This window comes from Anomaloglossus baeobatrachus, chromosome 5 (genome assembly GCF_048569485.1).
Source record: "Anomaloglossus baeobatrachus isolate aAnoBae1 chromosome 5, aAnoBae1.hap1, whole genome shotgun sequence".
Classification (NCBI taxonomy): Eukaryota; Metazoa; Chordata; class Amphibia; order Anura; family Aromobatidae; genus Anomaloglossus; species Anomaloglossus baeobatrachus.
Window position 1 is genome coordinate 380,705,311 of NC_134357.1, and position 13,492 is coordinate 380,718,802.

At 44.2% G+C, this 13,492-nt stretch overlaps 1 protein-coding gene across 1 annotated transcript in view; it reads right to left on the minus strand.

The window, feature by feature from the left end:
• LOC142311524 (serine/threonine-protein kinase 4-like) overlaps positions 1-13,492 on the minus strand; it is a 90,628-nt gene that overhangs the window by 53,691 nt on the left and 23,445 nt on the right. The window contains exons 2-3 of the mRNA XM_075350032.1: positions 3,965-4,045; positions 737-865 (exon numbers count right to left, since the gene is read on the minus strand). Of these exons, the coding sequence (XP_075206147.1) occupies positions 737-865; positions 3,965-4,045 (210 nt within the window). The remainder of the gene's footprint in view (positions 1-736; positions 866-3,964; positions 4,046-13,492) is intronic.

The following is a 13,492-nucleotide window of genomic DNA, read 5'->3' on the forward strand; positions in this document are numbered from 1 at the left end:
ACTTAATGGAGGACATAGGAGACAGCAGCCTGATCGATTGCTAACTTCTCTATGGTTTAAGGCCAGCATTACTACCTAGGATCCATATAGCAAAGAGAGGATCATGTCAGTAAGAAAGTCAAAGTTCAGCCGCAGCCTGGTCATCAACACATTTTGACAGAATTTTTCATACCCAACACAGCAGAAGCCACAATAAAGCATAACTGCGTTCTGATGACGGTGTGTGCAGGAAAGTGTATGGAAATCTGGAATCGCTGATGCTGTCCTTTTTTTCCTTCATTATTTCTGTTAGTTCTACCTTTGAGACGCCTGATGATCAAGAGAATGGGGGTCCAAAAGCTGACAGTGGTCGTGGGGGATTAGAAAATTAAGCCCCCTCGTACAAAATGGAATAATTAAATCCGAACCTGCCAATTTTGATGGATTTGGCCAACACTGTAATGTATATGGTGATTCCAGCCGACCGATTGTCGGGGGAGAGGTCGATCAGTCATGACCGATTTTAGAGCTACTGGTCGCTTTGTTCTCCTGGAGATAAGCCTCCAGCACAGTTATCAGTGGGCGGTTTATTCATACACTGTATGGGAGACACAGCTGAGGTGGCTGTCAGGCAGGCGATCGCCCGAAGTATCGTTGGGCTCACAATCACCTTATGTGTCTTGGGGGGCTCGAGTCCGGTTTCTGAATTTGCTAGCAGGTTTTCTACGTTATAGGTTTGATTTGAGATTTTCTTTACCTGTCGCACTGCTGCATTATGGAGATCTCCTTTATGATTTCCTGCAGGTCAGACTCCACAGGAATCTGCTTAATGGCCACAATCTGGCTGGTTTCTTTGTGGCTGGCTTTAAACACACTGCCATATGACCTATGGAAGAACAAAAACACATGAAAGGCACTACATAATCGGGCTGCTTTGCCTGTATCTGTGACGAACCACACTGAGTCATGGGTAATACGTTATTACGACATATAATTAATAATTCTGAGCTTTTTCATCCTTCTCTTAAAATAAAAAAATGGGACAACCACAGTGTACGAGAAATTACTTGAGGCCAGGACTGAAAAATAGCCATACTTGTAGAAAAGAGCCAATGTTCACATATTTCTTAGTTTTCTGCAATGCCATAGTACCAGAAAACCAAAAATGGTGTGCCATATTAATTATACAGTAGCCACAGAAGCCAATGACCCAATAGACTTATTATAAGTTCCATTCAGTGGTCCTGGTGAAGCTTATTGGACACAAAGCCTTCTGTATAATTAAAGGGAACCGGTCACCAGATTTGGGTCCTATAAGCTGCGGCCACCACCAGTGGGCTCTTCTATACAGAATGTTAGCTTGCTGTATACAAGAGCCCAGGCTGCTGTGTAGAACATAAAAAAACACTTTATAATACTCACCTAGGGGGTTGGTGTGGTGCAAACTGGTCAGATGGGTGGCACTGTTCTCCGGGACCGGGACCTCCTCTTTCACCCATCTTAGTCCTCCTTCTTCTGAAGCTGGCGTGCATGACGCATCCTACATCATCCACACAGGCCGGTATTGAGGTCCTGCGCAGGTTCACTACAATACTTTGATCTGCCCTGCTCAAGGCAGATCAAAGTGCGCCTGCGTGGGACTTCAATGCCAGCGAGGTTGTATGACGTACGGCGCGTCATGCACGCCAATTTCAGAAGAAGGAGAACAAAGATGGCTGAAAGAGGAGGCACCAGTCCTGGAGAACGGCACCACCTATCTGACCAGTTTGCATCACACCGACCCCCTATGTGAGTATTATAAATTGTTTTTTTATGTTCTACATAGCGGCCTGGGCTCTTCTATACAGAATGTTAGAATGCTGTACGCAAGAGTCCACTGGTGGTGGCCGCAGCTTATAGGGCCCAAATCTGGTGACAGGTTCCCTTTAATAATAATTTTTTTTTCTATAGCACCAACATATTCGGCAGCACTTTACAATTGAGAGGGTCATAAGGCTCACAGCAGTCTCTTAAAGATAGTAGTATTAATAACAAGTACTGTACATTTAGAGAACTGAGTGAATTAAAGGTTCTGAACGTCAGTCTACAAACAATGAGCAGGTCTTTCAGGGTTACAGACATATCTATATTTGCATTAGATGTAAGAGCATAAACATCACCGGTGACCATAGTTCTCCTACTCAATATCTCCAAATCCAAGTATGACGAGCAAGAAATGGGATAACAGGCTTCACTTCAGTTATGGCTGGATCTTCAGGCTTACAGAAAAGTTTGGCTTTAAAAGGGAACCTGTCACCAGATTTGGTGACTATAAGCTAAGGCCACCACCAGTGAGCCCTTATATACAGCATTCCAGGATGCTGTGTATAAGAGCCCAGGCCACGCTGTGTAACATAAAAATCACTTTTATAATACTCACCTAATGGGCGGTCCGGTCCAATGGGCATCGCTGCTCTCCGGTCCGGCGCCTACTCTCTCCAGTGATTGGCGTCCTTCTTCTGAGGCCTGTGTTCATGATGCATCTACATCATGCACACTAGCCATCATTGAGGTCCTGCACAGGAACACTTTAACCTGCCTTGCTCAGGGCACAAAGTATTATAGTGCACATGTGCAGGCGGTCTTTACTGTAATGCGCAGGTGCAAGTGTAACGGGGGCAGGGGGCGCCTCAGGGGGTGTAGTCGGGTCCCCTCGCCTTGTGGGCCGCAGGCTGAACCCCGGCCCGGCCGTTACTTGCAAGACAGGTGTGTTGTTGGGGCAGAGTGTGGATGCATGGGGCCCATTCATGACAGCGTTCTTTCTGTGCTCTCCAGCTCCTTCTTCACTTTCAGGAAAGAGACAATTGCAGGCAGCAGATAAACCAAACACCGATTTATTAAACAAAGCTTCCATCTTTTTGTTTGCAACAGGTTTACTTTAGTACGTTACAAGTTACAGGTCCTTTTCTACAAAAACGGTTTCCTTTTCTCTACGGGCACTTTCCTTTGCCTGCAGGGGACATACGTTAACCCCCTAGTAGCTGCGCTCTAACCCGGATTTACTGTAGGGCAGATCCAGCACACACTACCGGCTCTGGATAAGTTCTCACCTCTCCACTTCTTTGTCAGGGCACTAACCTTCGCCTGCAGGGGCCACTTGTTATCCCCCTGATAGCTGCACTCCACTCTAGTACACACCACCGGCTCCGGACTAGTCCCAACTCTTCCCCCGTTTCTCATGGGTTTCCTCTGCTTTCTAGCCAAGAGTACTCACTCAGGCTGACTGCCTCGTCTCACTCCCACACTCTGCCCCGTCACCTCAGACCGAGCTTGCTCGCCTCTCACATCTCACTGCACACTGGACTCTGCATTCAGAACCATTCCTTCCCCACCTAGGCTGCCCTGCCCCTTCCTTCCCTGCCACTGTTACCAGGGGAACCACTGCTCTACACTGGCACCTAGTGGGGAAATAGTTTATGACAGGTAACATTTTACCATCAACATTTACAATTTGCCACCATACTACTGTGGCGTTTTCAGGGGGGAAAAAACGCTCCTTCACTACCATGGGTCCGACTACCCCTTACACAAGGAAAGGTTACTTTGATATGCCCTTAGCAGGGCAGATCAAAGATCGCCTGCGCAGGACCACAATGTCGGCCTGTGCGAATGACGTAGACGCGTCATCCACACTGCGCTGGGAAGAAGGAGGATAGCGATCGCAGCAGAGTGGAGGAGCCAGAACGGAGAGCAGCGACACCCATCAGATCGTATCGCTCTCTAGGTGAGTATAATAAGTTTGTATTTTTGCGTTATACAGAGCGGTCCGGGCTCTTATATACAGCATTCAGGAAGGGCTCGGTGGTGGCCACAGCTTATAGTCGCCAAATCTGGTGACAGGTTCCCTTTAACTTTCCTTACATATCACACTCTTGGTTTTTGTTATAAAGACTGCGTGCACTGCCATCAATTAGTTATATAAAACATGAAAAACCTCATCACTTACCCTTCCCCAAGTTTTTCCAAGACATCAAACACTTCCTCCGGCTGTTTATTTAGGTTCTCTTCGCTTAGTTTTTTTAACTGCCTGTGGAAATATGCAGAAAACAGATTTTTGTCAGCAAACATAAACCTTAGAACACAACAGTCATGTCATACGCGTATGTAAGATGGTGCTCAGGTTCCTACCCCTGAAGACACCAAATGTGTTCATATAAAATTTATATACACACACACACACACACACACACACACACACACTCACTACAGGTCAAAAGTTTAGGGTCACTTAGATATTTTCTTATTTTTGAAAGAAAAGCCCTTTTTTTTTCTTTCAATGAAGCTAACATTAAACAGAAATACACTATACATTATTAATGTGGTAAATGACTATTCTAGCATCAAACGTCTGTTTTTTTAATGCAATATCTACATAGGTGTATAGAGGCCCATTTCCAACAACCACCACTCCAGTGTTCTAATGGTACATTGTATTTGCGGTGTTAGAAGGCTAATGGATGCTTAGAAATCCCTTCAAAATCCTTGTGCAAGTATGTTAACACTGCTGAAAACAGTTTTGCTGATTAGAGAAGCTATACAACTGACCTTCCTTTGAGCTAGTTGAGAATCTGGAGCATTACATTTGTTGGTTCCATTAAACTCTCAAAATGGCCAGAAAAAGAGAACTTTCATGTGAAACTTGACAGCCTATTCTTGTTTTTAGGAATGAAGGATATTCTATGCGAGAAATTGCCAAGAAACTGAAGATTTCCTACAATGATGTGTATTACTCCCTTCAGAGGAGAGCACAAACAGGCTCTAACCAGAATAAAAAGAAGTGGGAGGCCCCACTGCACAACTGAGCAACAAGACGAGTACATTAGAGTCTCTAGTTTGAGAAATCGACGCATCACAGGTCCTCAACTGGCAGCTTCATTAAATAGTACCTGCAAAACGCCAGTGTCAACGTCTACAGTGAAGAGGCGACTCTGGGATGCTGGCCTTCAGGGCAAGATGGCAAAGAAAAAGCCATATCCAAGACTGGTTAAGAAAATGAAAAGATTAATATGGGCAAAAGAACACAGACAATGGACAGAGGAAGATTGGAAAAAAGTGTTATGGACAGAGGACTCAAAGTTTGAGGTGTTAGGATCACATAGAAGAACATTTGTGAGACGCAGAACAACTGAAAAGATGCTGGAAGAGTGCCTGACGCCATCTGTTAGGCTATGTGCGCACGTTGCGTAAATACATGCAGTTACGCTGCGCTTTGTAGCGCAGCGTAACTGCATGCGTCCTGCGTCCCCTGCACAGTCTATGGAGATTGTGCAGGGGCCGTACGCACGTGGCGTTTTAGAGCGCAGCGCTTCGGCATACACACACACATACCAAAAGTTTGGACACACCTCCTCATTCAAAGAGTTTCCTTTATTTTCATGACTCTAAAAATTGTAGATTCACGTTGAAGGCATCAAAACTATGAAGTAAAACATGTGGAATGAAATACTTAAAGTCTGAAACAACTGAAAATATGTCTTAAATTCTAGGTTCTTCAAAGTAGCCACCTTTTGCTTTCATGACTACTTTGCACACTCTTGGCATTCTCTTGATGAGCTTCAAGAGGTAGTCATCGGAAATGGTCTTCCAACAGTCTTGAAGGAGTTCCCAGAGATTAGCACTTGTTGGCCCTTTTGCCTTCACTCTGCGGTCCAGCTCACCCCCAAACCATCTCGATTGGGTTCAGGTCTGGTGACTGTGGAGGCCAGGTCATCTGGCGTAGCACCCCATCACTCCCCTTCTTAGTCAAATAGCCCTTACACAGCCTGGAGGTATGTTTGGGGTCATTGTCCTGTTGAAAAATAAATGATGGTCCAACTAAACGCAAACCGGATGGAATAGCACACAGCTGCAAGATGCTGTGGTAGGCATGCTGGTTCTGTATGCCTTCAATTTTGAATAAATCTCAACAGTGTCAGTAGCAAAGCACCCCCACACCGTCACACCTCCTCCTCCATGCTGCAAGGTGCGAACCAGGCATGTAGAGTCCATCCGTTCACCTTTTCTACAAAGACTTGGTGGTTGGATCCAAAGATCTCAAATTTGGACTCATCAGACCAAAGCACAGATATCCAATGGTCTAATGTGCATTCCTTGTGTTCTTTAGTCCAAACAAGTCTCTTCTGCTTGTTGTTTGTCCTTAGCAGTGGTTTCCTAGCAGCTATTTTATCATGAAAGCCTGCTACACAATGTCTCCTCTTAATAGTTGTTCTAGAGATGAGAAGGTGTGTCCAAACCTTTGGTCTGCGCACACACACACACACACACACACACACACACACTCTATATACCGTATATATATTAGCTGTAGTACCCGGGCGTTGCCCGGGATAGTAACTGTCTCTCTGTCTCTCTCCCAGTCTGTCTGTGTGTCGCTGTCTGTCTCGCTGTCTTTCTTTGTCTGTGTCTATGTCTCTGTCTGTATTTGTATCAGTCTGTCTCCATCTCTGTGTATGTCTGTCTCTCTCTATCTCTATATGTGTGTCTGTCTCCCTCTTTCCCCGTCTGTCTTTGTCAGTCTCTTTGCCCGGCTGTCTCTTTCCAGGGCTGTCTGTGTCTCTGTCTGTCTGTCTTTTTCTCTCTCTATCCGTCTCCCCACTGACGTCATATTGCCTTACACATAATCTTCTTATACTAGCAGTTTATTTTGTTCCTATAGCAACCACTGACATTTGCTATTTATAGCCTGCAGCTCCCACCTCCATTCAGTTTAAATTAAGGCAGGATTTTAGAGAGTAGCTGTAAAGCGCGGGATTAAATTTTCCCGTCAAAATATAGTCTATAACGTTCCCTGGGTCACGTGGGGCGTCTGTGCAAAATTTCGTGATTGTAAATGCGACGGTGCGGATTCCTTTAGCGGACATACACACAAACATACATACATACATACACTCAACTTGATTATATACTAGCTCTAGTACCCAGGCGTTGCCCACGATAGTAACTATCTCTCTTCGAGTTTCTATCTGCCTGTCTGTCTTATCTCGGTGTCTCTCTCTTTCTCTGTGTCTATCTGTCTCTTTGCCAGGGCTGTCTCTTTGCCCGGGCTGTCTCTATCTCTCTGCCTCTTTCCCTGTCTGTCTTTTCCTGTCTCTCACTCACACACAAGCTTTTTATACTAAGTTTATTTTGTTCCTATAGCAACCACTGACAGTTGCTATTAATAGCCCGTATCTCCCAGCTCCATTCAGATTAATGGAGGCAGGATTTTTGAGTGTAACTGTAAAGCGCGGGGTTAATTTTTTCCGTCAAAACAGTCTATCACGTTCCCTGGGTCACATTGAGAGTCTGTGCAAAATTTCATAAATGTAAATGCGACGGTGCGGATTCCTTTAGCGGATATACATACACACACACACACACACGTGTTTAGATATCAAGTAATGTTATGTAAGAATGTATAGTAAAGTTTGCTGTAATGCATAAGATGTAGCAGAGTTGTGAATGTTACTATGTAGCGGTGCAGCAGTAATGATGGTGCGATGTATGTTTATTGGTGTAAAGTGTAATGTTATTAAGCATCCTGCATTATTTGTTACATATTTGTGTTGTGTTATAGGTATGCAGGTGAAAGGTTAAATCTGCCCAGCAACAAACAGCTAGGATTAGCCTTTAGGGGAGGGGCTACTGCTGAGGGAGAGAAACAGTTTCTGTGGGAATGTCTGTTAGGGCTAAGCCTGTGACAAAAACAGGCCTCAGGTCTGAGGAGCAGCAGAGCCGCATGACATGGGTGTCCTGAGGAAAGGGAAACCGGTTACATAGGATAGCATGAGCAAGAAAAAGAGAGAACAATTGAGAAAGAAGGAGGTGACTGTGACATGGAGTGATTCTAGTGGTCAGTGCATTGGCCAAAAGAATGAGTGACGGGTCTTGGTGCAAGACAGCAGGACAAGGAATGAAGTGAGTGTCTTGAGCAGATGTCGCCTAGACATCTTCAGTAGCTTATAGCTCAGTCTAGCCATATTGGCAACATCCTTCTAATGCACGCGTCACACGAGACGATCTATCGTGCGATATGTCGTCGGGGTCACTGTTTTCGTGACACACTTCCGGCATCGTTCACGACGTCGTCTCGTGTGAAACCTAAGAGCGACTCTTAATCGGTTGTAAATCGTGTATCGTGTACACGTCGCTCATTTTTAAAAAAATCGTTTAATCTTATTTGCGCAGATTGTTCATTGTACCCGGGGCAGCACACTTCATTCTGTGTGACACCACCGGGAACGATGAACACAGCTTACCTGCGTCCCGCGGCTCCCGCAGGCTATGCGGAAGGAAGGAGGTGGGCGGGATGTTTATGTCCCGCTCATCTCCGCCCCTCCGCTTCTATTGGCCGGCCGCTGTGTGACGTCGCTGTGACGCCGAACGTCCCACCCCCTTCAGGAAGTGGATGTTCGACGCCCACAGCGACGTCGCTCAGCAGGCAAGTATGTGTGACGGCGGTTCAACGACTTTGTGCGACACGGGCAGCCATTTGCCCGTGACGCACAAACGACGGGGCGGATACGATAGATCGTATCGTGTGACGCCCGCACTAGAGGGAAAAGGCATGGAACTGCTTGAGGAGGGGAATGACTTCCAAGGACTGATGTGGTACTAGGCTGGAAAGTGTTGGAAAGAAAAGGATTTATGGAGGTTGGAACAGCTGATGTGAAAAATGTGTGCTTAATGATCCTCAGGGGAAAACTTTTCTCCTTGCGGAGACCTGACAAACCAGTCTGGCTGCCATCTATTAGAAGTATCAATCTTAAAAGTCAAAAAAGTGGCCCTTTAACGAGCCTTTTCATATGACTTAGGATTTATACCATATCAGAACCCCAATTTTCAGATACGGTGTTTTGGGGTGATTGTGCCTTGTCATAAATCCTAACTCATATGAAAAGGCTCGTTAAAAGGGCCACTTTTGACTTTTAGGTTTGATACTTCCAATAGGTGGCACTAGAATTCGTCTCCTTTCTCCCTGGAGAGACAATTTGAATATTTCCAAGAGGGGCATTGCAGCTATAAGACCCCTCACTGGCAGCCAGACTTAAATACCACTATAGCTTCTCATAAGCCAGATCAGATCCCATACTTTGCACTGACGAGTGGCAATCACCCCGAAAGTCATTTCAAAAGGCTCGTTAAAAGGGCCATTTTTTACTTTTAGGATTGCTACTTCTAATAGGTAGCACTAGAGTCTGTCTCCTTGCTCCCTGAAGAGACAATTTGAATAATGATCCTCATTAATACTGAAAAACGCAAGATTTGTGTTCGCTATCTAATGTACATTGCTGTTGCCAAGTTAATGTTCAGTATGCTTTTATGAACTTGTGGTCTCCCTTAATGAACTGTAAACCTTTGGTTCTGGACAGCCAAAACCATCCACAGCATGCGGCCTGCAAAGGCGTATAACCTCTGGAGTACATCTCCAGTTAGCCAGAACCTCCATTTTCATATAGTGTGCCGATGGGCAGCAGACAAATACCTCGCCCACGACTACCACCCTGCACCACGTTACACATACTTGTACTTCTCATGGAAACTAGTCAGAAGTTAGTAAGGACTTCATGGGGGCCTACAACCACTAGATCCAAGAATGAAGAGGTCCACAGGGTAGTTACCAAAATAGGAAGTTCTCCGATCCACAAGATAAGGCATAACTGGCTGAACGCTGAGGATTCAACCCCTGACCCCCAGCAGAACTGAAAATGGGGCTTTGTAAAATCCATCTTGAATGGAGCTCAGGTGCACATGCTTGACCTCCACCTTATGCACTGTCTATGTCGCTGTTGGAAACAGCCTAGTACAAGTACAGACCTCCAGTGATCAGAAAAATATCTCAGATACTATTTTTTGAATAACTTTTTAAAAAGGGAACATATTGTGAGAAAATGATCCATTGTTAAATCAAGCTTTTATGTTAAACAGAAAAATAACCTTATAACATACAGTATTGGCCAAAAGTTTTGAGAATGACACCAAAATTATATTTTCACATGATCTGTTGCCCTCTGGTTTTTAATTGTGTTTGTCTGATGTTTACATCACATACAGAAATATAATTGTAATCATATTATGAGTACCAAAAGATTATATTGACAGTTAGAATGAGTTAATGCAGCAAGTCAATATTTGCAGTGTTGACCCTTCTTCAGGACCTCTACAATTCTCCCTGACATGCTCTCAATCAACTTCTGGATCAAATCCTGACTGATAGCTGTCCATTCTTGCATAAGCAATGCTTGCATTTTGACAGAATTTGTTGGTTTTTGTTTGTCCACCTGTCTCTTGATTGCCCACAAGTTCTCAATGGGATTAAGATCTGGTGAGTCTCCAGGCCATGGACCCAAAATCTCTATGTTTTGTTCCATGAGCCATTTAGTGATCGCCTTTGCTTTATGGCAAGGTGCTCCATCATACTGGAAAAGGCATTGTTGGGCGCCAAACTGCTCTTGGACAGTTGGGAGAAGTTGCTCTTTGGAGGACATTCTGGTACCATTCTTTATTCATGGCGGTGTTTTTAGGCAAGACTGTGAGTGAGCCGATTCCCTTGGCTGAGAAGCAACCCCACACATGAATCGTTTCAGGATGCTTAACAGTTGGCATGAGACAAGACTGGTGGTAGCGCTCACCTCTTCTTCTCCTAATAAGCTGTTTTCCAGATGTCCCAAACAATCGAAAAGGGGATTCATCTGAGAAAATGACTTTACCCCAGTCCTCAGCAGTCCACTCCCTGTACCTTTTGCAGAATATCAGTCGGTCCCTGATGTTTTTACTGGAGAGAAGTGGCTTCTTTGCTGCCCTCCTTGAAACCAGGCCTTGCTCAAGCAGTCTCCGGCTCACAGTGCGTGCAGAAGCACTCACACCAGCCTGCTGCCATTGCTGAGCTAGCTCGGCACTGCTGGTAGTCCGATGCCGCAGCTGAAACAGTTTTAAGATACGGTCCTGGCGTTTGCTGGTCCTTCTTGGGCGCCCTGGAGCCTTTTTGGCAACAATGGAACCTCTCTCCTTGAAGTTCTTGATGATGCGATAGATTGTTGACTGAGGTGCAATCTTTGTAGCTGCGATACTCTTCCCTGTTAGGCCATTTTTGTGCATACAGTTAGGTCCAGAAATATTTGGACAGTGACACAATTTTCGCGAGTTGGGCTCTGCATGCCACCACCACATTGGATTTGAAATGAAATCTCTACAACAGAATTCAAGTGCAGATTGTAACGTTTAATTTGAAGGTTTGAACAAAAATATCTGATAGAAATTGTAGGAATTGTACACATTTCTTTACAAACACTCCACATTTTAGGAGGTCAAAAGTAATTGGACAAATAAACCAAACCCAAACAAAATATTTTTATTTTCAATATTTTGTTGCGAATCCTTTGGAGGCAATCACTGCCTTAAGTCTGGAACCCATGGACATCACCAAACGCTGGGTTTCCTCCTTCTTAATGCTTTGCCAGGCCTTTACAGCCACAGCCTTCAGGTCTTGCTTGTTTGTGGGTCTTTCCGTCTTAAGTCTGGATTTGAGTAAGTGAAATGCATGCTCAATTGGGTTAAGATCTGGTGATTGACTTGGCCATTGCAGAATGTTCCACTTTTTTGCATTCATGAACTCCTGGGTAGCTTTGGCTGTATGCTTGGGGTCATTGTCCATCTGTACTATGAAGCGCCGTCCGATCAACTTTGCAGAATTTGGCTGAATCTGGGCTGAAAGTATATCCCGGTACACTTCAGAATTCATCCGGCTACTCTTGTCTGCTGTTATGTCATCAATAAACACAAGTGACCCAGTGCCATTGAAAGCCATGCATGCCCATGCCATCACGTTGCCTCCACCATGTTTTACAGAGGATGTGGTGTGCCTTGGATCATGTGCCGTTCCCTTTCTTCTCCAAACTTTTTTCTTCCCATCATTCTGGTACAGGTTGATCTTGGTCTCATCTGTCCATAGAATACTTTTCCAGAACTGAGCTGGCTTCATGAGGTGTTTTTCAGCAAATTTAACTCTGGCCTGTCTATTTTTGGAATTGATGAATGGTTTGCATCTAGATGTGAACCCTTTGTATTTACTTTCATGGAGTCTTCTCTTTACTGTTGACTTAGAGACAGATACACTTACTTCACTGAGAGTGTTCTGGACTTCAGTTGATGTTGTGAACGGGTTCTTCTTCACCAAAGAAAGTATGCGGCGATCATCCACCACTGTTGTCATCCGTGGACGCCCAGGCCTTTTTGAGTTCCCAAGCTCACCAGTCAATTCCTTTTTTCTCAGAATGTACCCGACTGTTGATTTTGCTACTCCAAGCATGTCTGCTATCTCTCTGATGGATTTTTTCTTTTTTTTCAGCCTCAGGATGTTCTGCTTCACCTCAATTGAGAGTTCCTTAGACCGCATGTTGTCTGGTCACAGCAACAGCTTCCAAATGCAAAACCACACACCTGTAATCAACCCCAGACCTTTTAACTACTTCACTGATTACAGGTTAACGAGGGAGACACCTTCAGAGTTAATTGCAGCCCTTAGAGTCCCTTGTCCAATTACTTTTGGTCCCTTGAAAAAGAGGAGACTATGCATTACAGAGCTTTGATTCCTAAACCCTTTCTCCGATTTGGATGCGAACACGCTCATATTGCAGCTGGGAGTGTGCACTTTCAGCCCATATTATATATATAATTGTATTTCTGAACATGTTTTTGTAAACAGCTAAAATAACAAAACTGGTGTCACTGTCCAAATATTTCTGGACCTAACTGTAGCAATGATGGCTGCACGTGTTTCTTTAGAGATAACCATGGTTAACTGAAGAGAAACAATGATACCAAGCACCAGCCTCCGTTTAAAGTGTCTAGTGGTGTCATGCTTACTTAATCATGACTGATTGATCGCCAGCCCTGTCCTCATCAACACCCACACCTGTGTTAATGAAACAATCACTAAAACAATGTTAGCTGCTCCTTTTAAGGCAGGAATGCAATGATGTTGAAATGTGTTTTGGGGGTTAACGTTCATTTTCTTAGCCAATATTGACTTTGCAAGTAATTGCGGTTAAGCTGATCACTCTTTATGACATTCTGGAGTATATGCAAAATTGCCATTAGAAAAACTTAAGCAGTAGACTTTGTAAAAATTAATATTTGTAGCATTCTCAAAACTTTTTGGCCATGACTGTACATTAGATAGGTCTTAAAAAGGAACCACCTAATAATGGTCCAAACACACAAAAAGGAGTAAAAAAGACCAGGATAAGTATAACTGAAGTATCATAGCCATGTAATAAGTTTGTTATAAAGGTGATTATAAAGTCAGCAAAATAAGGAGGGGTTTGAAACACCATCACCACTCCCTAAACAGATATTCAATTATCAGCATTGTAGATGTTGGGGATACCTTTCATTGAAATCCTGCCTGTGATGAAAAGGAGATGAATACTGGCAAGTGATGACCAAGAAGTGAAACGCAAAAAAACGCAAGTTAAAAAACGCAATGGAAAAAAAA